This window comes from Trachypithecus francoisi, unplaced genomic scaffold (genome assembly GCF_009764315.1).
Source record: "Trachypithecus francoisi isolate TF-2019V2 unplaced genomic scaffold, Tfra_2.0 Lachesis_group9, whole genome shotgun sequence".
NCBI lineage: Eukaryota > Metazoa > Chordata > Mammalia > Primates > Cercopithecidae > Trachypithecus > Trachypithecus francoisi.
In genome coordinates this window covers 44,496,994-44,524,638 of record NW_022681474.1, presented here as the reverse complement: position 1 = coordinate 44,524,638, position 27,645 = coordinate 44,496,994, and the positions used below count along the sequence as shown (strand labels likewise).

Here is a 27,645-nt window from a genome sequence, read left to right as displayed (position 1 = left end):
ACCAGCATTTTCAATAGAGGCAGCTCCTTCAGGCTGAGGCCCAGACTAAAGTCTGTAACCAACTCCCAAAGGGCACGTAACATGAGTAAGAAATAAACCTTGACTGGTGGGGGTCACTGAGACTTCAGAAGCATTTGTGACCGAGGCATATCCAATCTGACCTACGTGACATGGATGCTATTCACTGGGTTGGAGAGCTCAACAGCAGTGGCAACAGGGGAAGGTGGCGAGCTCGTCTTGGAGGCATTTCTGTACTTGGTCTCTGGGTGAGAGGCAGGGGTGAGGGTTGAATACAGAGATGCCTAAGACATAGGTCCCTGACCTCACCAAGCCTAAGACCGGCTGGGAAGGCTAGCCTGACCCTCACATGTGTGGCTCTAGATTTTCAATGCAGAGAAGCAAGGGCTGTTCTTTGGAACTGGAAAGCCTGGGATCTAATCCCAACCCAGACATTTTCTTCCCACCTTTATCCATTCTTCCCGTGGATACTTACTAAGCCAGGGATGGGGAAAACAAACAAGGTCCTTAACCTCACAGGCTCACATTCAGGTGGGAGGATAGACAATAAGAAAATCTGATAAATACCAACTGGGCACACTCTCTCCAGGAAATGAGCAGGGTGAGCTGAAGGACACTGGGGAAGGCTGTTGTAGGTGAGGAGTTCAGGAAAGGCCTTTCTGAGGAGGGGACGTTTGAGATGGAAAATGAGAATGTGTCAGCCGTGCAAAGAGCTGCTGAATAACAGAAAACATGAGTAGAGCCACGGCAAGCACAAAGGGTCTGAGACGGGAAAGGGAACGGCTTGTTTGAGGAACAGAAAAAAGGCCAGAGTTTTGGAAACAAGGTGGGCAAGGAGGGGCTTTCAGGGAGCCACCCTGCCCTAACAGTCTGTGTTTAGGTGATGCTGACCTCTTCATTCAGCCATCTGTCATCTAATCAACAAGCATGTATCCAGAGCCTATAGTGTGACAGGCTGTGGCCAGGATCCGGGGATAGGGGTCCTGCCTACCAGGAACTCGTGCAACTCTCAGGGCTCACTGTCTTGTGACCACAAAGAAGATGCCTCTGAGGAGCCCTTGATGGCTACGGAGGCTGCGAGGTGACAGCAGTGGGCAAGAGCCATGGTCATCCCTTCCCAGAAGAGTCGGGAGTGCCCGTTCAGCATCCCTGGGGCCTGCAGCCTCCTGGACTCCCACTGGGAGATATCGGGGGCAGAATGGAGATTGCATAAAGTCCTCTGCCCCCTGATTGTAACAGTCCTTCAGCACCCCTCCCCAACCCCAGAGAGAGGCAAAGATGTGGAAATCATCTGGCACAGGGCCCAGAAAAATGGTCCTACCATGGAACCAGGGGGCGATGAACTTGGTGTTCCTCTCGAAGCCAGCTCGGCGAGGCAGCTGCTCCTCCTTAAACCAGCGGACGATGACATCTCTGGAGACTGGGCGTAGCGGGCGCTCCCAGGTCCTGCTGAAGAGAAAGAAAGCGGGGAGGGCAGAAGTTTAAGGAGGGAGAAAGGGCAGAGGGAGAGGAAAGAAGAGGGGAAGGAAGGAAAGAGGAAGGTAAAAGGAGGAGGAGGAAGGGGGATGGAAAAAGGGGCAGGAGAGAGCCATGAGAGAATGAATAAGCACGGTGCCCACATCCATGCCTACAAAGAGGATTAAAACAGCCCAAGTACTTGAAGGCATTTCACAGATTATAATGTACCACCTGTTATTGTTTATTTAAAAGAAAACTGTTACCAATTGCTTCAAAAACAGCCACACAGGTGGGAATGAAAAGAGGCTAGGAGGGGGTGTCTGAGGGAAAGAAAAGGCGCATTTTTCCCTCCAGCATGGCCAGGGCATAAATACCAGCATCGATGAAGGAGGCTCCTGATGGAAAGTAACTGAGTGTGTCTCATCCCCTTCTCTCCCTCAGAAAGAATTCTGGGTCTTATCCCCTCCTTACCTCTCCCTCCCTGCCCTCTGAGGGGATGTCTGCCTTTGCCAGAACTCCTGCACTTTTGTAAGGCACAACCAGGACAGTGAACAGAGAGAGAAACCGAGAACCTCAGTTTGCTCTGGAAATGGCTGAGATTCCCTGCCTAGAAAATAGAAAGTATATGACAGGAAATGGGGGCAGAAGGAAACAAAACTGCACATTGGTTACTACGGATGGAATGGATGAGGGACTGAAGGCATGGAAGGCAGGAGGAGGGGCACGGGAAGAGTTCAGACGAGTGAGTAGATACGTTTTAAAGTTTTCTCACAGGTGAGCCAAGATCGTCATTGTTTTCGTGTCTGGACTGCGGTTCCCAGATGCGTACACAGACTGGGCGAAGTGAGACCCCACTGCACTCGGGCTACACTGAAAGCACAGTAAGAGCTGGCAGCACACGACACGTGACAGGCACCCACAACTATGCAGTGAAGTACAATGCAGTAACACCACGGTGCATGAAATCATGGCACAAAAGTACAGCATCTGGGCCAGGCGCAGTAGCTCACATCTGTAACCTCAACACTTTGAGAGGTCGAGACCAGTCTGGCCTGGTCTACTCCCTCGTCTAAACTCTTCCCATGCCCCTCCTCCTCCTGCCCTCCATGCCTTCAGTCCCTTACTCATTCCATCCGTAGTTACCAATGTGCTGTTTTGTTTCCTTACGCCTCCGTTTCCTGTGTCATACTTTTTATTTTCTGGGCAGGAAATCTCAGCCATTTCCAGAGCAAATTGAGGTTCTCCGGTTTCTCTCTCTGTTCACTGTCCTGGTGCTGCCTTACAAAAGCGCAGGAGTTGTGGGGAAACCCCATCTCTACTAAAAATACAAAAATTAGCTGGGCGTGGTGGGAGACACCTGTAATCCCAGCTACTCAAGAGGCTGAAGCAGGAGAATCGCTTGAACCCAGGAGGCAGTGAGCTGAGATCGTGCCACTGCACTCCAGCCTGGGCAACAGAGTGAGACTCTGTCTCAAAATAATAATAATAATAATAATAGGCCGGGCGCGGTGGCTCAAGTCTGTAATCCCAGCACTTTGGGAGGCCGAGACGGGCAGATCACGAGGTCAGGAGATTGAGACCATCCTGGCTAACACGGTGAAACCCCGTCTCTACTAAAAAAAAAAATACAAAAAAAAAAAAATTAGCCGGGCGAGATGGCGGGCCCCTGTAGTCCTAGCTACTCGGGAGGCTGAGGCGAGAGAATGGCGTAAACCCAGGAGGCGGAGCTTGCAGTGAGCTGAGATCCGGCCACTGCACTCCAGCCTGGGCGACAGAGCGAGACTCCGTCTCAAAAAATATATAATAATAATAATAATAATAATAATACAGCATCTGAGGAACAAGGCAACAGCCCACCTTGAACAACCACAGCCTCTTCGCCATTTTCAACTGAGTGACAGGAGCCTGGTAAATTCTTATTTTGTTGTTGTTATCTACCTAATAGTACTGGCATTTAGAATTCACGGTTATCCTTGTTTTTTATAAAATCAATGTCAGCTGTCCTCTCATGTGGTCTCCATATTTGCCCTGTACCCACACTTTGACACTGTGCTCAGCGTACCTCCTTACAAGCCCAGAATAAATCCACAGGGCATTTCTTTACTCGCCCTAAACTGAATACACTCACACATGTACACGCATGCACACACACAGTAGCAGACACTATAGATTTGAGGAAAGATGTCAGAAGGACAGAGGGTGAGGTTACATTGCACAGCTTACAGCCGTCATCGGTAGAGTTGGCCTCCACACCCTGTTTTCCCACTCACTGCCACTCTGGACTTTCCTTTACCCCCTACAGCCCTATAGCCAACGGGCCTATGTTCCCAGTCCTCACACTCTTCCTTCTCAGTAAGCTCAGATGTCTTTCTTCTTCATTAAGCAGTGTAGAGCAGCCTGCTTCACCCAGCCTCTTCCTCCACATTTGCATCCCCCAAAAAATAGCTGTGCTCGGTGGGGAAAAACTCCTCCAGTTTCTAGGACTCGCTTTCCTTAGAAGGCAATAGGAAGTTATATATAACAACAAAAGGCCGGGCGCGGTGGCTCAAGCCTGTAATCCCAGCACTTTGGGAGGCCGAGACGGGCGGATCACGAGGTCAGGAGATCGAGACCATCCTGGCTAATACGGTGAAACCCCGTCTCTACTAAAAATACAAAAACTAGCCGGGCGAGGTGGCGGGCGCCTGTAGTCCCAGCTACTCGGGAGGCTGAGGCAGGAGAATGGCGGAAACCTGGAAGGCGGAGCTTGCAGTGAGCTGAGATCCGGCCACTGCACTCCAGTCCGGGCGACAGAGCGAGACTCCGCCTCAAAAAAAAAAAAAAAAAAAACAACAAAAAATAAATTCACACACTCTTGTCCCTCTGTTTCTAAGCAGTCGATTTGAATTCGTTTCTAAGCAGGGAATCTGACTCCTCCAGAACATAAATGCTACATTTATATACCTTAACATTTTGATCATTCTATATAAATTAGATAGTTTGCACTTCTTCTTTTTTCTTTTTCAGCTAATCTATGGCATTTTCCCATTACAAAGCCTTCAAAGAAGTCACTTTCAGTTCCACAAAACATTCCAATGAATTGACTTAACCAAAATTCACTTTAAACAATTACATTGCTTCTGACTTTTTGCCATTATTAATAATGCTATGATAATCATCTTTGCACTTTTTCCAATTTGCAGATAATTTCCTTAGCATAGATTCTAGCAGTGAAATTACTAGCCAAAGTCATACCAGCAGTAAAGAGTAGGGCCTGGGTAAAAAGATATGTGAGCAGCTTGTGTACTGGTCCACAAGAGCTGACTGCTAAATTTTCAGGAATTTTCTAAGCCAGTTAAACATAGCCATCATTAAAAGTTAAATGTAATAGGCCAGGCACAGTGACTCATGCCTGTAATCCCAGCACTTTGGAAGGCTAAGGTGGGCAGATCACCTGAGGTCAGGAGTTCGAGACCAGCCTGGTCAACATGGTCAAACCCTGTCTCTACTAAAAATACAAAAAATTAGCCAGGTGTGATGGTGCGCACCTGTAATCCCAGCTACTAGGGAGGCTGACGCAGGAGAATCACTTGAACCTGGGAGGCAGAGATTGCAGTGAGCCAGGATCGGACCACCACTGCACTCCAGCCTAGGTGACAGAGCAAGACTCGGTCTCAAATTTTGTTTAAAAAAATTTAAATCTAATAAATATACAATTAAATAAATTTTATTAAAATAAGGATAATAAATACTCAAAACTCAAAACAAAAAAAGCATATAAATACTAGATGTGTATTCTAGGAGGCCACTTGGCCCAAAGCCTCACTCCTGAACCTCTCCTCCCATCAGCCGCACGCTTCTGCCCTCAGCACAGACAGACAAGGTATGCTGGCAGGCACCAGAGAGGTGAGAGCAGTGAGGCCATAGGGACCCATCCCATGGGCCGCCACAGGAGACAGGCTGGTAGGAGGGCCTTCTCACTGCCTGGGCCTGCTGCCCTGTGTGCACAGCTGCTTGCCCCCTTTCAGGCTCACTCGGGAGTGAGGCCACTGCTCCCCTATTGGCTGCACACAGCCAGCCCAGAGCCAGGCTGCACCATGGTCCATGTGGCTCCATCAAATGGGCCTGAGGGAAAATTTCTAGGTTTGTTTTAAAAAGCATACGTGGGGAGAAGGCTTTTCTAACTATGCCCTCAAATTTAGAAAATATAAAAGAGGCCAGGAGCAGTGGCTCACACCTATAATCCCAGCACTTTGGGAGGCCAAGGCAGGTGGGTCACCTGAGGTCAGGAGTTTGAGACCAGCCTGACCAATATGGTGAAACCCTGTCTCTACTAAAAATACAAAAATTAGCTGAGCATGGTGGTGCGTGCCTGTAATCCCAGCTACTCAGGAGGCTGAGGCAGAAGAATTGCTTGAACCTGGTAGGCAGAGGTTGCAGTGACCCAAGATGGTGCCATTGCACTCCAGTCTGGGAGACAGAGTGAGAGTGAGTCTCCAGTGACTCACAAGAGTCTCCAGTGAGACTCTATCTCAAAAAAACAAAAAAAAGAAAACATACAAGAAAATTTGACCTTGTAACAATCAAGAATTCCTGCATGACAAAAAAATTTCATCATGAAAATCAAAAAATAAGTGCCAAACTGAGAAAAAATGTTTATCACAGACAAAAGAATCCTCTTCCCTAATATGTAAGAAGTTATTAGATATCAATAAGGAAAAGACAACACAATAAAAAGATAATTTACAATACACTGTGCAGGAGAATACTATGCACCTGTAAAAAAAAAAAAAACAAATAGATAATGTAAGAATTGATATGAAAAGCCTTCTAAAAACTTGTTAAATGAGGGAAAGCAATCAAAGTATAGAACTCCACGCATAAAATGCCAATGTTTCTGCAAAAGAAAAAAAAAAAAAGAAGGAATAAGGCCTTTCATGATGGTAATTGCAAAAATAAAGTGAGCGGATACATAAAAAACTAAGAACAGTAGTGACCTCTGGAAGACGGGGGAACAGAGTAGATGGAGGGAGAGAGGGAGTCAGCCATTTCTCAGTACACCTTTTTAAAACTTCTGGTTTGGGAATCTTATAGTTGACAAGAAAGGAAAGGGTGAGAACGTGAGAGGGAAGAAATGAAGACATCATCAACTGTCCCTACACTGTAGGCAGAGGGAGAATAAAGTTATGAGTAATCCCAAACCCCAATTAAAGCAAAACTCAGACACCCCTTCATTATCTGGGGGTGACTGGACTCTTCTGCAGATTACCTGAGGTTAAGGGAGCCGGCAGGTGCTCACCACCCAGCCTCTGGCCCTCCTGGGGACAGTGGTTGTTCAGCAATGATCTGGGCACGGGAGCACCCAAGCTGAGAGAGGCCAAACCTTGGGGCTGGCCTAAGGTGGGGGCGGGTAGAAGAAAGAGAGGCTCCCAGCAACCTCTCAACCTTTGGTCCTGGCAATTTCGGACAGTCATCTAAGTGCCCTTGCAAACCCTTAGGGGACACAAATGTGTGTGAGGACCCGCCTGCATCCAACCATGCTAAACTGCAAACGTACTATTCCAATTAGAGAAAAACCGGCTTGCCTGGGACTCAGAGTCCTCAAGCCCTGTGTCCAGGCTGCCCGGCCATGCTTCACCCATCTGAGGGCTCATTACAAGTTCTTAGCCTGGGGCCCTTAGAGTCTCAAATTGTATGCAAACATTCTAGGTCTTTATATCGCAAATTTGAGGGGGAAGAAGGTACACAGCTTTCTTCAGATTCTCAAAAGAATCCTTGACCTTAAAAAGGTCAAAGCTCGTAGGGGCGCGATGGCTCAGGCCTGTAATCCCAGTACTTTGGGAGGCCGAGGCGGGCGGATCACGAGGTCAGGAGATCGAGACCATCCCAGTTAACACGGTGAAACCCTGTCTCCACCAAAAAATACAAAAAAATTAGCCGGGCGTGGTGGCAGGCGCCTGTAGTCCCAGCTACTCGGTAGGCTGAGGCAGGAGAATGGCGTGAACCTGGGAGGCGGAGCTTGCAGTGGGCCGAGATCGCGCCACTGCACTCCAGCCTGGGCGACAGAGCAAGACTCGGTCTCAAAAAAGAAAAAAAAAAGGTCAAAGCTCCCAGAACTCCAAAGTTATTACAAATCTCCAACTCCCACCTCTCCTCCCTCTCCTACCCCAGCTACCCCAGACTAGGGCTGAGGTCCAGAGGGGGAAATGCTAGCCCCAAACTACACAGCAAATCTGGGGCAGAACTGGGACTGGGACCCCAGTGTCCCATGCCCTAATCCAAGGCCCTTGCCCCAACCACGCCAACGCGGAGCCTCGACCCACCTGACCGGCAGGGCGAGGGGCTGTGGCGGACCCGGGCCGGGGAGGTGGTGGTCGAGTCTTGCCTCCTGCTCATGGCTCTGGCCGAGCTCCCGGAACATGGAGCTGAGGCCGGCGACCGTGCCCTTCTGGATAGCACGGAGCGAGTGGCGTCGGTACTCGTCTCGGGCGCGCTGGGCTCGGCGGCTCCTCTCCTCATCAGCCGCCTTTGACCGGCGCACTGGAAACAGGAAGACAGCGCGTTAGCCCAGATCCGCAGCCCAGGCAGTGCACTGCGCCAGCTGGGACAGGATGTATTCGGTTGGTGCAAAAGTAATTGCAATGTAGTGGCAAAAAATCGCGATGACTTTTGCACCAACCTAACAGTCCAAGAACCTCAGGATTCACCTGGCTGCCAAGAAGCTCAGAACCCAGAATGACAGGCAGGCCCCGCCCGACCCTAGCAGCAGCCCTAGGGCAAGCCTGTCCCTACAGAGGTAAAGATACCCTGACAGTTTAGGGTTGTCTAGTTGTTCCTGTGACGCCATTCCAGAATGGCCAAGCCACTTTGGAGTGGAAATTTCCATCTCCCTATGTATTTCTTCCTGGGAGTGTCCTGCTCAGAGCAGCTCCTCAAATCCTCTGCCCACTCAGCTCACCTGTCAAAGTGGCCAGCATCTCCAGACACCACCACCGTCACCCTCATTGACAGTGCCAAGCCCTGGGTTTGGTGCCTTCCCTGCATTATCTAAGGGACTTCCCCCAACCACCCAGGGAGGGCACATGACTATTTCTACTTTGTGGGTGAGGAAACCAGCCTCTGAGAGGTTAAGTAACTTGCCCAAAGTAAATCAGCTAATAAGGAGCAGAACCTGGACAGAAACCCAGGTGTGCCCGGCTCTAAAACCCACACAGTTCTTTCCACCCCATGGCCCCATCACTCAAGCAGCTACCTTTGATTTAAAACCCTGTGTATCTGACACCAGAGCTCTTTCCTACTAAAAAACAAAGAAGCATTTAAAGACCATCTGGCCCAACCTCCTCACGTTATTCATGTGGAAACTGAGGCCCAAGGAAGGACAGCAATTTGCCCAACTGGGTAAGTGGGCCAGGCCAGGAACCATCCTTCCTCCTACTGCAAGATGAGTTGTTGGAAACACTAGTGTCCCAGTTCTGGAGCCCTTTCTTGGTTTCCTATGACCTTGACAGCTGGTAGGTGAGTGTATGTATGGGCGGGGAGGGGGAAAAGGATCTTTTGATAACACCAACAGCTTACAAGACTCCAAGACACCCAGCTCTCTAGCCCTCTGTATTCACATATACATATATTAATATATGTATATATATTCATTTTCTTGAGATAAGGTCTCGTTCTGTCACCCAGGCTGGAGTGCAGTGCTGCGATCACAGCTCACTGCAACCTCGACCTCCTAGGCTCAAGCAATCCTCCCACCTCAGCCTCCTGAGTAGCTGAGACTACAGGTGTGCGCCACCATGCCCAGCTAATTTTTTAAATTTTTTGTAGAGACAGGGCTTCACTATATTACCCAGCCTGGTCTTGAACTCTTGTGCTAAAGCAATCCTCCCACCTCGGCCTTCCCAAAGTACTGGGGTTATAAGAGTGAACCACCAGGCACGACCTCTTCCATCTTTTTGTGCTCCTCAAAGAAGGGTCCTGTCTCAGTCAAGTGGCCTTGAAAAGATACCTGTGCTTCTAAATCTCAAAAGGGAGGTCTGGGACCAGGAAAATGCGGAAAAGGGAACAAAACCCATTAGAGGCAAATTCTGGAATTAAAACCAATTACTTTGTAGTCTCATTGCATCTTGGCAGGCCCCTATCTGCCTCTAAAATCCAACTATTTTACAAAAAAAAAAAAACTCTTGCTGGCTTTGTTCTTCTAATTGTACCAGGCTAATGCCCCAGCGCCGGTGGGTCACCTTCTCTTCTCAGAGTAAAATCTTAGTCTGTTTCTACTCCAATGCCACTCAACACATGCATAGCAAGCACCTACCAAGAACTGCGCTGTTAGTATTCGCAGGATAAAGGTCAGTTGCCCTGTTCCTGAAAGAAAGCATTTCTACTTCACAAGTTGTCAAAGAACGCTTTCTGGGAACAGAACATCTCCCAGATCTGAGGAAGGCAGCATGAAGTCTGTCCCTCAGAAGGTATTTATGGAAGTGGCCCCATGGGTGTCCCATGCAGAATATCCACTAGGCTGTGAACTCCACAAGGGCAGGTGGAGAGTTTGCTTTGGTCTATTCATTGCTGTATTCTAGTGCCAAGAACACGGTCGGCAGGCGATACATATTTTTGTATGACTGATGGAACTCAATTAAGTATTTAGCGCTGCACTAGGTCCTGAGTTGGATACAGAGATAATAGAGAAGGAAATCCTTCTTTCAAGGCACTCAGAGGCAAGCTGGGAAAATAAGACCAACAAATATCTCTAGCATAATGAGGAAAGTAGTGAGCATCATTTAAAAAAGAGACCAATGAAGTACTCTCAAAGTTTAGGGGCAGCAGCAGCCTCACATGCTGCTAGGGAGCCAGCAGTCATCACAGGAAATAATTTGACTGGGTGTGGGAAGATCAATAAGAGTTTTCCAGTGAAAGAAAAGGGAAGAGGCCATTCCAGAGAGAAAACTGAGGTTTCAGTGGTTTGTCACTCCTTATGTTGCAAGACTCCAAGACATCCCTCCCTCTGGCCTTCCATCTTCTTGTGTTCTTCAAGGAAGGGTCTTGTGTCTGCCAAGTGGCCCTGAGAAGACATCCATATGTTGTGGCTTCTGAAACTCAAAAGGGAGGTCTGTAAGTTCCAGACCCTAAGAACACCATGATACCTGCCTTGTATTGTGACGAAAGGCTCCAACAAGGTCAGGATGCCCCGGGATGGCCTTTGCAGACATTTGACTGCAAACTAAAAACTAGAAGCTCGTGCCCTACAAGGACCATGACTTTTGGGAGATTACAGCCCCTGAGAGACAGTGACATTCAGTGACAGACAGGCAGGCAGGTTGCAGAAGGAAATTATATGCAGACTAGGGAGCTGGGTTTTTGGAATTCAGACAGGTGGGGCCCTGAGCCATTTGTCACACAAAGACTAAACCCATTCTCCTAAAGCCCAGCTGTAATCTTACCACTTGCTTCCTCAAAAGCCTTCAGTGGCTCCCGCTGCACAGAGAATAAAATACAAACACCTTGGCCTGCCAGGTAAGACCCTGAGAAGTGCCCTGCCTACTTTCCTTACTTTCTCAGCTCAGTGGGCTCCTTCCCCAGCACACACAAACACACACACCCACATCATTCTGCACTGTAGCTCCGCCACACTCCCACCAAGCTACAAACCTGCCTCTGTGCAGCTGTGTTCACCAACTCAGACCAACCGGGTCAGCTCAGAGATCTCAGGCCCACCCTACTCCCCTGCCCAGACGGAAAAAGCTCAGTGTCCTATAGAATTCAGATGACCCGGTTACATCCTGCAGAGAAACTCCATGCTTCAAAGCAACATTAATTTGTAGTAATCCCTTGTGTGAATAGAACGATATCCCTGAAAATTAATGAATAATCCTATAATATGGGGGAAGACATCAGTAAAGATTTGAATTGTATGTGAATGTGCATGTATTTAAATTCTGCTCCGTGTGATCTTGGGCAACCTGAATTACCTCATCTACACCTTCTTTCCTTGCCTATGAAGTGGGGGCCTGACTGAGTTGCTTTGAGACGTAAATGGGACAGTACATAGCAGGCTTGAAAAGCCCTGGCATGGGCTAGGTTTATTAAATATTATCTGTTATTGTCGTGTTTGCTGTGAGATAAAGAGGCTGAAATGGCGCCTTTAGAAAGAGTCCGTCCCTGGGTGGAGGTGGGGAAGTGATGTGAGAGCGGAGGGGATGTGTGGAGTCAGGGGCTCCTGTCAGAGAATGGAAAAAACAAGTATGAGTAGGAAAAGCTTCTGACCCCGGGGAGGGAAAACAGGCAGCCGAGATGCTGAAGGAAATCACACAGGCCTTTTGTGACTCGGCCTGCTGGAGCCATGGTCCCTTGGTGGAAGAATGGGCTTGGGACTCAAGATGAGGTAAGCAAAGTTCGACCACAGCTAAACTTGGGCCTAGAGAAAGGGCTCTCTCAACCCTTATCTGAGGCTTCTGAGGTCGGCAGCCAACCACTCCTGTGGTCCTGAACCCTGCTGAGCCACGCCTGATGGCTGCCAACAGTGACCCCCTGTGGCCTCCAGGCGCCACTGCAGGAGTTCCTTAAGACCAGAGCACTTCACACCCCTATGAATGTTATAATGACTCAGCTTGGGGAACCATAAAGCCCCCAGGGATTCCTGAGCAATTCAAGAGGAAAGATGACCCTAAGCAGGACACGAATCGGGCACATGGGCGCTCAGGCTAGCATTATTCCGAGTTATAATACCAAAAATATGTGCCACCTAGAGTTTAAGGAGCGCTTCAAGCCAGTTATGTCCAAGGAGAAACTGCACAATGTCCCATCCCATCAAGGGATAGAGAAAGCCTTTCGTCTGTCTTCTTCTTCAGCTGTCCTCCCAGCCCAAAATTCTGCTGTGCCCACTCCACTCCCAGTCCAGACTCTACCCCTACAAGCCCCTTCCGGCTCTACCCATCTCAAGCCTACAGCAGTTTAGTATCACTGACCCCGACTCTGGTGCACACTCTAAGAGAAAAGGGAATGGAACCCACATCACTGGACCCCAAGCTGGGCCTGAGCCCACATTTCCCACTGCGCTCTGTCAACAACCTGGCAAGAAGTGAGACAACCAGCGTGCAGATTGTTGGTTAAAGGCCACAACCAGAATGACACAGGTCAAGGAGCCAGAGGTGAACACAAGTCCCTCTGATGACTCCAAAATCCTGCTTACATTTCTAACCTAGTAACTACAGCAATGATAAATGTCCAGTTTTCACAAATAATATCATTTCTCAAGTCAGGCTAGCTCATCTCTAAATCTCTGGGCAGCTAGATGTTATCTAACTCCACACTCCTACAAGTTCACAGTTGAAAAACTATGAAATGAATTTCTCTGCCTGATGTATTCAGAGTCTCAGAAGCCAGAGCTCTGCTGAATAACTGACTGAATTCTCTGTTGAACTGAATAACGAACGGTATTCAAGTGATACTAAATGGGATAATTTCCTTTTTTTCTAACTTGGAGAATTTAATTTGGGTGTTTTATCAAAAACTGCTGCTCCCCCATAGATTAATGGCCCACTTATATCTTTCATATTAAATTAATTGAGTGCAGAATGGGTTTGTTGGATTTGAATGACAGGCTCTGGAGTTTAACTCATCATTCTTTAAGAAAGGCTAAGATGAGGAACTAAAACCACGGGGCCTGAATTATCACATCTTCTTTGTTTTTCAGAGGCTTTCCCATTTTCAGTTGCCACACAGAACATTAATGAGCAATCAAGCAGCTCCTGGGCCAGACAATTTCCATTCTCCATCCCTAATGGGAAACCAGCCCCGCTCTTAACTTTCCATCCCATCGTGTAGCTAAAAAAGAAGAGCACTTCATGAACACAGACGTTTACAACTTAGAAAGCACCGTTATTTCCTCTCTCTCATTTCACCCTCCCAAAAGGCCTCAGCTCAACATGATTAACCCCATTTTACAAATGAGGAAACTGAGCAACTGAGCAAGAGTTTGCTCAAGGTCACACTAGTAAGTGGGCAGAGCTAGGACAGGACTCCCAGTCCAGTGCTCCTTCCCACACACTGCAATAGCCTCTGGTGACCACTTTGTAATGGTTCATGGTTTTTTGTCAGTATAAACCTTTGCTCTGCCTCCTCTTTCCATCTGCCTCTTCTTTTGTCCCGAATTTAAATGAATGAATTCTTTTTTAACTTTCTTATCTTATCTTTCTAGCCTCATTTTTCATCACTGGAACCCCAGGCTGCCACCACACTGCAACACATACCATGACCTATGCACACAATGACCTTGCTTTGCTCTGCTATGACACCCTGTCCCACCTTCTTTGCCCACCCATTTTCTCTGAACCAAATGCCATTTCCTCTGCAGAGCCTTTCCAAATGCTCTCCCTTCTGAAAGGGATTCACTCTCTCCCCATGTATTTTATTTTATTTTATTTTATTTTATTTTTGAGATGGAGTCTCACTCTGTTGCCCAGGTTGGGGTACGATGGCACAATCTCAGCTCACCGCAGCCTCCACCTCCCGGGCTCAAGCAATTCTCCTGCCTCAGCCTCCCGAGTAGCTGGGATTGCAAGTGCACACAGCCACCCCTGGCTAATTTTTGTATTTTTAGTACAGATGGAGTTTCACCATGTTGGCCAGGCTGGTCTCCAACTCCTGACCTCAGGTGATCTGCCTGCCTCAACCTCCCAAAGTCGTGGCATTACAGGCATGAGTCATTGTGCCCAGCCTCCCCATGTATTTTATACAAACCTATGTTGGCACATCTACCTATTGAACTGTAACTCGGGCATGTAAGCCTCTTCTTCCAGGCTGAGATTTCTGAGGGGAGGAAATATGTCTAACACAATGGTTGGCATACAGTAGGAGCTCAGCTGATGTACAGTTGTCCCTCGGCATCCTCAGGGGATTGGTTCAAGGAAACCCCTCCTCCACTCCCCATCTGTCATGAATACCAAAATTTGTGAGTGCTCGAGCCCCTTTTATAAAATGGTGTAGTGTTTGCGTGTAGCCTATGCACACCCTCCCATATACTTTAAATCAGCTCTGGATTACTTATCATACTTAATACAATATGAATGCTATGTAAATAGTTTCTATACTGTATTTTTGTTCTTGTTTTTATTGTCATGTTATTTTTGGCTTTTTCCAAATATTTGCTGTCAGAGGTTGAGTGAATCTGCAGATGCAGAACCCAAGGATACCCAAGGCCAAGCTATACTTTTGCTCCTCAGTCTTACTGGGTGCAAATGACAAGCATATCCCCCAAGCGGCAGGAGGAAGCATTGCTGGGAAACGTTCGGTGAGTAAGATCAATGTTGAGCTACCACCAGCACTGAGCTTCAGTAAAGATAGAGCCTCCATCTGCCTTTATTCTGTCATTTCAAACAAACTTGTTATAGAATGTAATGTCTGCTTAGTGTTCCGGCAACCTCAGCCACCCCTCGGCAGTCCTGGGAATGCCCAGCAGTATGTTTAAGAGACTTCCACAGCACGGAACCCATGAGGAACTTCCTGTGCATGGACCACTGGAGGCCTGTGAGGCCGATGACTAAAGACATTCCTCCTACAGGCTGCTTTTCAAGATACCTAACCAGCAGGCCAGAACACTAGGCCAAAAGTAAGGAAAAAGAAAAACCTTCATTTGTGCCTGATGCCCCGACCTCCCTACTGAGTCTGAGCCTGAATTTCCTTATCAATACAATAGGAATGCCAATGCTCTGCTGTGAGGCTGTTCCTGGCTCATGAGAATGAATGTCCTAGGGCTTTGTGAACTCTCAGGGTTTGGGGCATTCAGATGAATTTAGTGAGGGCACAGTCTTTAGCAATATTTGGCAATTCTTAAAACAACTCCAACCTATGTGTGAATGGGCATGAAACAGTTCAACAACAGCTGCCTAGTCGTTATCAACGAGCAAGGGGAACATTCTCTCCTGAGCATATGCCCCTGAAGCATCGCCTAGGAGCCTGCCCCAGATAAAAAATGAGCTTTGACCACAATGTTGCATTTGTATAATTTTAACTCTGAAAGGAAGAAGTAACAGTGAAACAGGTCCCAAGGCTGGAAGTGGTCAACAGAGAAAAGGAGGCATGGTCCTGAATACAAACAGACCCCACCCACATTTCGCTCTCCAGCCCAAGGGCACGCCAATACCCAAGTAAAAGGAATTGAGACTTAAAAGCAAAATCCCACTGTAATTTCAACTGCATACACATGCATTCCATAGTGTGATTCCATTCTTGTTCCAAATAGAGGGAACCAATCATTTTCCACCTCCCACAAACCAACGACAGTACTACTCCCTGAACACGCTATTAAGCAGAAATTGAAGAACTGGGTGGACTCGCCACTCTGGTGCTCCAGGAGGAGAGGACAGAGGAGTCTGGCCCCCACTTACACTGCTGGGGTGGGCCTGAGATTTGGCTCTATGTGGATAGCACAATCTCTTAGGCTTTCATTGATTCAAAGAGCTTCTGAGTGCATCGGTCACTCAGATAGGAAGGGAACTGTCCCTAATAGAAAAAAAAATTCTCAAGCTAAAGGCAGCCACTAGGCCAGGGCAATAGTGTTGAAAATATATTACACACAGCCCAAAGGGTTTCACAGAGGGGTCCCTGAAGCCACAGGATGCAGGGAGGATTCAGGGGGCCAGGGACCATGGGCCCCTCACTCTCCTCACCCGAGCCAGCTGCTCGCACCTTCCTTACCCGATGGGCTTCAGCATAAACATGTGTGAAAACAGCGGCCATAAGGGAGCTTGGAGAGCAAAGACAGCCCAGTTTTCAAGCTCTTTTGTAAATACAACAGTAAGTCCCTAGGAGAGAGAAACAGAAGGCCTGGTTGAGAGATGAAGTTTGCACTGCACTGTGCTGGCATTGCTACTCTGAGACATCTGCATACAGGATAATCTCTGCTCTGGGCCTGGGCACACAGCCTTCTGTCTGCCAGGGCCCAAGAAACCTAGGAAAATCTGACTGAGGACATCAATGCTGAGAAGCAAAAGGAACACTGGTGTCTTAAAACTTGCAACTGCCTCATGGTGCAAAAATTGTACAAAATAAAAATTAAATTTTAAATTTTAATTTTTTTTTAGATTCTGTTTGGTTTATTCCTTTTCCAGCATTTGATTACATACTAGGTCACTTGGAATAAAAAAAAGATTCAACACAAAATTAAATACTTTCCACCCATCCACCTTCCCAACTGCCCAGTTATGGCCCCAAATTTGTCCCAGAAGTTCTGGGTGTTTTAGGACTGGCACCAAATTAATTATATGTCAACTTAAAAATGTATCAGCGGAAAAGGTGAATTAAGGACCTCTGAAAATCCTCTCCGCCATAAAACAATGAAAACACTGGAAAATCCTCAGAACCAACTTTCTCAGATTGTTAGAAATTAACCAAAGGCTTACAGGAATTCAAGAAGCATTTATTCAAGAGAAAAAGGTTCATAACAAGTGAAGAGACTAAATTCGTAATTTAAAAAATTTCCCACAAAGAAACCCGAGGCCTAAGATGTCTTCACTAGTGAGTTATACTAAATGTTTCAAGGAAAATTGATTCCTCTTTACAAGTTCATCATGAGAAATAGAAGAGGAATGAACATTTTCCAACTTGTGCTTTCCAACTTGCGCTTTCCAGCTTGTGCTAGTATTACCCTGATACCACAACCAGACAAAAACATCAAAGAAAATAAAACTGCAGACCAATATCCCTTATGAATACAGATGCAAAAATCCTCAACAAAATAGTAGCAAATGGAATCTAGCAACATATAAACAGGATTATATGCTATAAAGAAGTGGGATTTATCCCAGGAATGTGAGACTAGCTCAGTATATGAAACTCAGACATGGCATGCACCATGTTAATAGAATAAAGAACAAAAAACATATGATCATCTCAACAGATGCAGAACAAGCATTTGACAAAATCCAACACCTTTCATCATGAAAACACCCAACAATCTAAGAAAGCATAGAACTCCCTCAACCCAAGGTTCTGTATGAAAACCCACAGCTAACATCATATTAAATGGTGGCTAACATCTGTAATCCCAGAACTTTGGGAGGTCGAGGTGGACAGACTTCTTGAGCTCAGGAGTTTAAGACCAGCCTGGGCAACATGGCAAACCCCCGTCACTAAAAAAATATAAACATTAGCCAGATGTGGTGGTGTGCATCTATAGTTCCAGCTACTCAGGAGACTGAGGTAGGAGGATCACTTGAGCCCAGGCAGTTGAGGCTGCACTGAGCTAAGATAATGCCACTGCACTCCAGCCTGAGTGACAAAGTGAGATCTTGTCTCAAAAAAAAACAAAACAAAACAAAATAATGAAAGACTAAAAATTTACTTCTAAGATCAGAAACAAGAGAGGGGTGCCTTTTGCCACTTCCATTCAACATAGTATTGGAAGTTCTAGCTGTTTGGATGAGCGGAGGCAAGATGGTGCACTTCCGGGTTCTTCATCCCCCCCCCCCCTCCAACTTTTCCCGCGCGCGCGCGAAAATGCAGCCGACGCCCGGGAAGGTGCAGACCAACTGGGCATGCGCCAGGTGACGTCAATCTGAAGAGACCAAGATTTACCTGGTCGCACCTGCGGAACGCCCCCGGACACGCCCGTGCCCCGCCTATCGCCCTCCCACTCCCAGAAAAGCCGCTGCGGACCAGTGCCACGCGCGGACTTCCCAGCTCCCCACTGCGGTCGGGATTGCCGGAACTCCGTCCGAGAGCAGCACGGAGAACTCTGGGGGCCTCATTTGCCGGAGGCCAACAGACCTCTCCTTACCCACCTTCTTCCCCTGAAGCTAGGTGACCAAAATAAACTTGCAGTTTTGCTCCTACCCTTGCCTAGTCGCTGGTTCCTTTGCGCCCGCTCTGGTGGTCTTAGAAAAAAACAGTCAGTTGGTGCCGAAACCCGGGAGGAGACCCCTCCTCGGGGCCCCCAGGGCCTGGGGAGCCTCCTCCTCCTCCTCGCTCCACGCCACAGACGGACCAGGACCTGAGACCCGCTTCCCTCACTCTCACGGCCTCTCTGGGGTAAGTGCCCTTGTCTCCTCTTTACCTCCCTCGGCCAGAAATCCTGCGCAGGTCCGGGGTCCATTTGGAGCCACCAAGTGGCTCGGGAGACCCGTTCAGGACGGAGACGTCCGCCTGAAGGTAATCTCCACTTAGGCTTCAAGAGCCTCTCGTCTGTCTCTGCTGGTTCCAAAGGACGCTTTGAAGCCAGGCAGGGATCCATTCCCATGTCCATTGGGTCCATTGTTGTCGGTAAAGAGGAAACAAATGGGAAACCCCCAGTCCAAATTCCAAAGAGCACTCCCTTGGGGTGCCTCCTAGCCAATTTAAAAACCTTACAGCTTGAACAAGACCTTAGGAGGAAGCGGTTAATTTTCCTTTCCACTGTGGCGTGGCCCCGATACAAACTAGACAATCAGTCTCAGTGGCCACCGGAGGGCACCCTAGATCGCAATGTTCTGACCGACCTCAGCAATTTCTGCCAGCGGTTAGGCAAGTGGTCTGAAATTACGTACATACAAGGCTTTTGGGCCTTACGCTCTCGTCCCGACCTGTGTAGCCGGTGCTCTTCGGCCCAAGTTATGCTAGCCAAGGACGCCGGCTCACAGGAACCCGAAAAAGAGGAGTCTTCATTCCTTTCTGTTCAGCCGGAGGATCTAGGGTTTCCCTCACTTCCGCCCTATACTTCTCCTCCCTCCGCCCGGACTCCTCCTTCCTCTTCCTTACCTACTAGTAATCCACTCAGTCCCGTGCTTCCTTCGGGGCACCCAACTGGCTGTCTTGAGTCTCCTGTCTCTGCACACACCCGCTCTAAGTGCCCTGCTGATGCCTCCACTCCTGCCCCACACCTCCTACAGTGTTAGCACCTTTGCGAGAGGTGGCTGGGGCGGAGGGGGTAGTCAGAGTACATGTCCCTTTTTCATTGGCCGATCTTTCCAAAATTGAAAAGCGTTTAGGGGATTTCTCAGCTAATCCCACCGTTTACATAAAGGAATTTAGGTATCTTTGTCAGGCTTATGACTTAACTTGGCATGACCTCCAGGTTATCCTAACCTCCACCCTAACCCTGAGGAGCAAGAGCGCATCCTAGCGGCCGCCAGGCAGCACGCCAACCAACTACATTTAACTGATGCCACCATCCCACTAGGGGAGCAAGCAGTCCCCTCGGCAGACCCAGACTGGAACTACCAAGCAAACCAGCCTGGGCGCCGTAGGCGAGACATAATGGTTCAGTGTTTGTTGGCTGGTATGCAAACAGCCTCAAACAAAACTGTAAATTTTAACAAATTAAAAGAAATTATACAAAATCCAGAAGAAAATCCAGCCACTTTACTGCCAGGCTCTCTTAAACCACTCCATACTAAACATTCTTGTCCTGAGGTTCTGGAGGCCCAGCCCCCCAGCCACCTACACTTGCATGACCAGCCCCTTCAGAATGCACAACTAACCCTATTTGTGGATGGCAGCTCCTTTATCAACCCTCAAGGAAACAGACAGGCAGGATATGCAGTAGTTACCTCTTCCACAGTTTTGGAGGCAAAACCCCTACCACAAGGGACCACATCACAGCAGGCAGAACTCACTGCACTAACCAAGGCACTCCTACTATCAAAAGGAAAAACAGCAAACATATACACAGATTCTAAATATGCTTTTCTAATCGCACACACTCATTCAGTTATCTGGAGAGAGAGAGGGTTTTTAACCACCGGCGGTACCCCTATTATTAACAAAACCAAATACTCAAACTACTAGATGCACTGTCGGCACCTTCCAAGGTAGCCATTATACATTGTAAAGGGCACCAAACTTCATCTAACCTGGTAGCAGCCGGCAACAATTTCGCTGACATCACTGCCAAGTCAGCCGCCGGATTTTCCACCCCTAAGCCTCCTTCCGCCTGTTTTCTCTCCCCCCAGTATGCCCCTAATTACACTCAGGAAGAAAAGGCTAAGCTATTACAAAATCCAACAGCCAAACTAGCTACGGGTGACTGGATTTATATAATAACAAACTAGTTATTCCTGAAACACAACTCCATACCATTCTAACAGACATACATAATTCTTTACATATAGGACCCAAAGCCTTATATAATTTCCTAAATCCCCTCCTCCACTGTCCAACACTACAAAAACACTTACTTACAATCAACCAGCAGTGCTCTACCTGCCTAAAGGCAAATCCTCAAGGCGCATTGCGTAATCCCCATCCCAGCCATCAACTCAGAGGATACCAACCAGGTGAAGATTGGCAAATTGATTTCACACATATGCCAAAACAAGTCACTAGCCAGAGCAATTAGGTAAGAAAACAAAATAAAAAGAATCCAAACTGGAAAGGAAGAACTATCTCTATCTGCACATGAAATTATCCTGTATGTAGAAAATCATAAGGAATACATAAAAATATACATTCCAGCTAATAAACAAGGTTAGTAAGGTTACAGAATACAAGATCAACATACAAAAGTCAATTGCATTTCTATGCACTAGCAATAAACAACCCAAGAATGAAACTAAGAAAACTATTCTATTTACAATAGCATCAGAAAGAATATGCAATTAGGAATAAACTTAGCAAAACAAGGGCAAGGCTGCTACACTGAAAATCATAAAATATTATTGAAAACGATTTTTACACTGGGCATGGTGGCTCACGCCTGTAATCCCAGCACTTTGGGAGGCCGAGGCGGGCAGATCATGAGGTCAGGAGATCGAGACCATCCTGGCTAACACAGTGAAACCCAGTCTCTACTAAAAATGCAAAAAAATTAACTGGACGTGGTGGTGGGCGCCTGTAGTCCCAGCTACTCGGGAGGCTGAGGCAGGAGAATGGCCGGAACCCAGGAGGCAGAGCTTGCAGTGAGCTGAGATTGCAGCACTGGACTCCAGCCTGCGTGACAAAGAAAGAGTCGGTCTCAAAATAAATAAATAAATAAATAGATTTTTAAAGACTTGGATAAATGGAAAGACATTCTGTGATCATGAATTGGAAGACTGCATATTGTTAAGATGGCAATATTCTCCAAATTGGTCTACAGATTTAATGTAATCACTATCAAAATTCCAGCTACCTTTATTGCAACAATTGACAAGCTGATTCTAAAATGGAAATGGAAATATAAAGGACTCAGAATAACCAAAATAATCATGAAAAAGAAGAACAAACACGGAGGTCTCATACTGCCCAATTTCAAAATGTACAACAAAGCTACAGTAATCAAGACTATGTCATACTGGCATAAGAAACAGACATATAAATCAATGGAACAGAATTGAGAGGACAGAAACAGGCCAGGCACGGTGGCTGACGCCTGTAATACCAGTACTTAGAGAGGCCAAGGCAGACAGATTGCTTGAGCTCAGGAGTTTGAGACCAGACTGGGCAACATGGCAAGACCCTATCTCTAATAAAAATAGGAAAAAAAAAAAAAAAAAAACCCCAGGCGTGGTGGTGCATGCCTGTGGTCCAGCTACTCAGGAGGCTGAAGTGGGAGGATAGACATTTGAGCCCATGGGGCAGAGGTTACAGTGAGCTGAGATCACACTACTGTACTCCAGCCTGGGTGACAGAGTGAGACCCCGTCTCAAAAAAAAAAAAAAAAAAAAGAGAGAGAGAGACAGAGAGTACAGAAACAGACATATTTTTGGTGAATTGATTTTCAACAAGAATTCCAATACCATCCAATGGAGAAAGAATAGTATTTTCAACAAATGGTGCTTGGACAACTTGGATGGCCATATGAAATAAAATTAAGTAGGAACCCTACCTCACACAAAAATTAACTCAAAATGGATCAAAGACCTAAATGTAAGGGCTAGAACTATAAATGTCTTAGAACAAAGAGAGGTGTAAGCCAGTGTGACCTTCCTTGGATTAGGCAATGGTTTCTTAGATAAGGCACAAATCATAAACAACCAAAAAAATGGATAAATTGAACTTCATCAAAATTAAAATTTTTTGTGCTTCAAAGGATTATCAAGAAAGTGAAAAGACAACCCAAAAAATAGGAGAAAATATTTGTAAACCATATCTATCTCTGATAAGAAATTAATATCCAAAATATACAATGAACTCTTGCAACTCAACAACAAAAATTCAAAAATGGGTAAAGAATTAGAATAGACATTTCTCCAAAGATGATATATAAACAGCCATAAAGCACATTTTTTAAATGTTCAACATCATTAGTCATTAGGGAAATGCAAATCAAAACCACCACAATGAGATGTCACTTCACACACGCTAGGAAGGCTTTCATAATAAAAAACATGAAAGATTACAAGGGTTGCCAAGGATGCCGAGGAATTAGATCCCTCATACATTGCTGGTAAGGATATAAAATGGTGCAGTCACTTTGGAAAACAGTGTGGCAGTTAACAGGTGAGACCTTTAAGAGATGATTGGATCATGAGGACTCTGCCTTCAAGAATGGATTAATCCTTTCATGGATTAATGTATTACTGGGTTAATGGGTTATCATGGGAGTTGGTTAGCTATCAAGAGAGCAGGCCTGTATAAAAGCCGGTTTGGGCCAGGCATGGTGGCTTACACCTGTAATCCCAGCACTTTAGGGAGGCTGAGGCAGGTGGATCACCTGAGGTCTGGAGTTCCAGATCAGCCTGACCAACATGATGAAATCCTGTCTCTACTAAAATTACATAAATTAGCCAGGTGTGGTGGCACCCACCTGTAATCCCAGCTACTAGGGAGGCTGAGGCAGGAGAATCGCTTGAGCCTGGGAGAGAGAGGTTGCAGTGAGTTGAGATCACGCCACTGCACTCCAGTCTGGGCAACAGAGCAAAACTCTGACTCGGAAAAAAAAAAAAAAGCCAGTTCGGCTGTTAGTGTACCTTCCATCTTCATGTGATGCCCTCCACTGCCTCAGGACTCTGAAGAGTTGCCACTAGCAAGAAGGCCCTTACCAGATGTAGCCCCTCAACCTCGGACTTCCCAGCCTCCAGAACCATAAGAAATAAATTTATTTTCTTTGTAAGTCACTCAGTCTCAGATACTCATTTATAGAAATAGAAGACTAAGATACCATATGACCCAGAAATTCCACTCCTAGGCATATAGGTAATACTCAAGAGAACTGAAAATATATGTTCACACAAAAACTTGTACACAAATGTTCATAGCAACATTATTCAAAATAGCCAAAAAGTGAAAACAACTCAAATGTTCATCGACTGTTAAGTGGATGAACAACAATGTGGTATATGCGTACATTAGAATATTATTAACCATAAAACGGAAGGAAGGAATGATATCTGCTATAACATGAATGGACCTTGAAAACATTGCGCTAAGTGAAGTCAGACATCAAAAGCCACATAATGTAGGATGCTATTTATATAAAATGTCCATCATAGGCAAATCTAGAGACAGAAATTGATGAGTAACTTCCAGGGATATGGTGGGGGGAGGAATAACTGCTAATCAATACAGAGTTTCTTTTTGAAGTGATAGAAATATTCTGGAATTAGATACTGGCAATGATTGCACAACTTTTTGAGCATACTAAAAACCACTAAATTGTGCACTTTAAAAGGCTAAATTTTATGGTATCTAAGCTGTATCTCCATTTTCAAGTCTATTTAATGAATCTGGCATAAGATAGGACCAGAAGGCTGGCCAGTAGAAGACACCCCACATCTCTGCTCTCCCCATATGGCCCCAGTTGCAATCATCACTCAAGTGTACCATCACAACAGCCTCCTTGCTCTCTTCCCAAAACCCTGCCAGATCATGTCACTCGCCTTTGGAAATTTCCCACTGTCCACGTGTATTAATCATGCCTTTTCATTTTCTGTATTTTCTGATTTTTTGACATCTGAGGACTTTTTGATTCTGGAGAGATTGCCCCTCCCAGGAATAGCCAATTCCTAGGGACAGTAAAGGGCTTGCCTGCAAGTGCACCTTCATATGCAAACCATTCAATCGGAAGCCCATCCCACAACTACCTCCCTTGTTGGGCTTTCACATTCTGAGCCACTGTCTCCCTGCCTTAATCACCCCACAGCCAAATGATGCAAAACTAGAGATAGCCCCTACACCTAAGAGCTCACTTTAGTTATTTACACTGGCCAATCCTAGGCCTGCCTAGCCTGCCTCTCCTTACCCTTCCCCAGGAAATCACAATAAACACTCTTGCCCATGTTTTTGCCCATGTTTTCCCCTACTCCCTCTGCCTCCTGACCCACCCTGGGGCTTCCCCATGTGGCCCTGCATGGCCTGCCATGTCTCCTGTCTCTAGGGACCTGTGAGTAAAAACATCTTCCTATACAAGCCTCATTTCTGGGCCTGCATGTCTTACCATACCCAAATAAAACAACTCCCAGGCACGTAAGCACCGCCCTCCAAACTTAGCTCCACCTCCCCTTTCCCACCTAACTTCTTACCAACCTGACACTCCCCAAACTCTCACCACCCCACACTTCCTAGGCATGACATGTTCCTTTGTCACCAAGCCTTTGCCCATGCTGGAGCCTCCACCTAAGTCCCCTTCCCAGTCTTTTTGACTTATTTATTCCTGTATCACCGGCAACCCTCACTTCATGACACCCCTTCTGGAGACCCACTAGGACAACCACGTTGTTTGTGCCACATCCTCCCTCCAAGCCCTTAGTCTATGTATCTGTCTGCTGCTCTTCTTGATGAGTTTCTACGGGATGAGGACTGTGATTCATCAGTAAAGGTAGAATATGAGACAAGGTCACACCTTGTTACCCAGGCTGCAGTGCTGTGGCACAATCATGGCTCACTGCAGCCTTGACCTCCTGGGCTCAAGCAATCCTCCCACCTCAGCCTCCCGAGTAGCCAGGGCCAAGGTGGGTAGATCACCTGAGGTCAGGAGTTTGAGATCAGCCTGGTCACCAGTAGAGAATGGTGAAACTCCGTCTCTGCTAAAAATACGAAAATTAGCTGGGCATAGTGGCGGGTGCCTGGAATCCCAGCTACTCGGGAGGCTGAGGCAAGAGAATCACTTGAACCTGGGAGGCGGAAGTTGCAGTGAGCCAAGATCCCACCATTGCACTCCAGCCTGGGTGACAGGGCAAGACTCTGTCTCAAAAAAGAACAACAACAACAAAAAAAGAAATATCCCCATCAGGCAGGTAAGCTCTTCAAGGATGAAGCCTAACTTACCCTCTAAATTCTTAGCAGGACTGAGCACACAGCTGGGCCCGAGTAAAGGCTGATGGGGTGGCTGAGTGAACAGAAATGACGACTGAGCAAATCAGCAGTGGGAGGAGGTGGGTGGGGAGGCACGACTGGTCTCCCTGCCTGAGGCACAAGCTCTACTCACACTGTTCTTCCCACTCTCGCTCCTCTTTCTCACTGGCTTGGCAATGCAGCTGAGCCTGCTTCAGGGTCCAGTAGAGCTCCTTTGCCCTCTGCTCTTCCTGGAGGCGAATCTGCTCTTCTCCTCGCTTCCTCTCCTCTTCCTCTTTCCTCTGAAATGTCATGGGGACAGAACAACATGAGATGACCACAAAATTTCAGAAAAACAAGAAAGAAATACCTCTGGGATTCTGCAGTGGGTGAGGCTGAGAGTGCTGCAGTGGCCTCTCCAGCCTCAGTCCCTACATGTATGAAATTGAAATTACCCAGTAGTCCCACAGACAGTTGTTTTGGATAAACACATAAATTCTATTTGTTTTATTTGAATTGCTTCCTCAGGAAAGGATCCCTCAGGCCTCTCAAAAAGTATCAAATTACTGAAACTCACTAGATCACCACAACCAGACTATGAGATGCCTGACCCCACAATGAGATGATTGCTTCCTAGCTCCTCCCTAGTTCCTGTTTTCATACACATTGTTACATTTCTTACCTGCTACATAAACCCCTAGTTTTACTCAGTTAGGGAGACAGAGATGGATTTTTTTTTTTTTTTTTTTTTTTGAGGCGGAGTCTCGCTCTGCCGCCAGGCTGGAGTGCTGTGGCCGGATCTCGGCTCACTGCAAGCTCCGCCTCCCGGGTTCACGCCATTCTCCTGCCTCAGCCTCCTGAGTAGCTGGGACTACAGGCGCCCGCAACCGCGCCCGGCTAATTTTTTTGTATTTTTTTTAGTAGAGACGGGGTTTCACCATGGTCTCGATCTCCTGACCTTGTGATCCGCCCGCCTCGGCCTCCAAAGTGCTGGGATACAGGCGTGAGTCACCGCGCCCGGCTGACAGAGATGGATTTGAGGCTGAGCTCCCATTTCCTGTGCTGCAGCACCTGATTAAAGCCTTCTTCCTGGGCAATACTCATCATCTAGGTGATTGACTTTCTGTGCCGCAAGCAGCAGGACCTGGATGGAACCCTGTTGTTTTAGTAATAAAGTAGTGGTGATCATGCCACCTAACTGACAAGGTGGTGGTGAGGAGAAAATGGGTTGAAACAGGTGGAATGCCACAGAATACTACACAGCCATGAAACAGAATGAAGTCACATCCTCTGCAGTAACATAGATGCATCTGGAGGCCGTTATAGTAAGTGAAAGAACACAGAAACAGAAAACCAAACACTGCATGTTCTCACTTAATGAGAAGCTAAACACTGGGTACTCATGGACATAAAGATGGAAATGACAGACACTGGGGACTCTAAGTGGGAGAGAGGGAGACAGGGAATGACTGAAAAAGTGCCTATTGGGTACTATGCTCACTACCTGGGTCATGGGTTCAATCATAACCCATACTTCAGCATCACACAACATACCATTGTAACAAACCTGCACATGCACCTCTGGAATCTAAAATAAAAGTTAAAAAAGAAAAAAAAAAAGACTGAGCGCGGTGGCTCATGCCTGTAATCCCAGCACTTTGGGAGGCCGAGGCGGGCAGATCACCTGAGGTCAGGAGTTCGAGACCAGCCTGACCAACATGGAGAAACCCCATCTCTACTAAAAATACAAAATTAGCCGGGTGTAGTGGCGCTTGCTTGTAATCCCAGCTACTAGGGAGGCTGAGGTGGGAGAATCGCTTGAACCCAGGAGGAGGAGGTTGCGGTGAGCTGAGATCGTACCATTGAACTCCAGCCTGAGCAACAAGAGCAAAACTCCATCTCAAAAAAACAAACAAACAAAAAAACAAGACCCAGTCAACTCAGGAGGCACAAGAATGGCTTGAACCCAGGAGGCAGAGGTTGCAGTGAGCCGAAATCGTGCCACTGCACTCCAGCCTGGGAAGGAAGGAA

The 27,645-nt window shown here is 47.0% G+C and overlaps 1 protein-coding gene across 4 annotated transcripts in view; it reads right to left on the bottom strand.

Moving 5' to 3' along the window:
* Positions 1-27,645, bottom strand: part of SH2D4B (SH2 domain containing 4B) — a 116,354-nt gene that overhangs the window by 37,438 nt on the left and 51,271 nt on the right. For 2 of the 4 annotated variants that reach the window (XM_033209290.1, XM_033209288.1), the window contains exons 4-6: positions 25,769-25,916; positions 7,779-7,995; positions 1,340-1,464 (exon numbers count right to left, since the gene is read on the bottom strand). In XM_033209290.1, the coding sequence (XP_033065181.1) occupies positions 1,340-1,464; positions 7,779-7,995; positions 25,769-25,916 (490 nt within the window). Of the gene's footprint in view, positions 1-1,339; positions 1,468-7,778; positions 7,996-25,768; positions 25,917-27,645 lie in introns of all 4 variants that reach the window. The other 2 variants (XM_033209287.1, XM_033209289.1) reach the window with 1 other exon arrangement.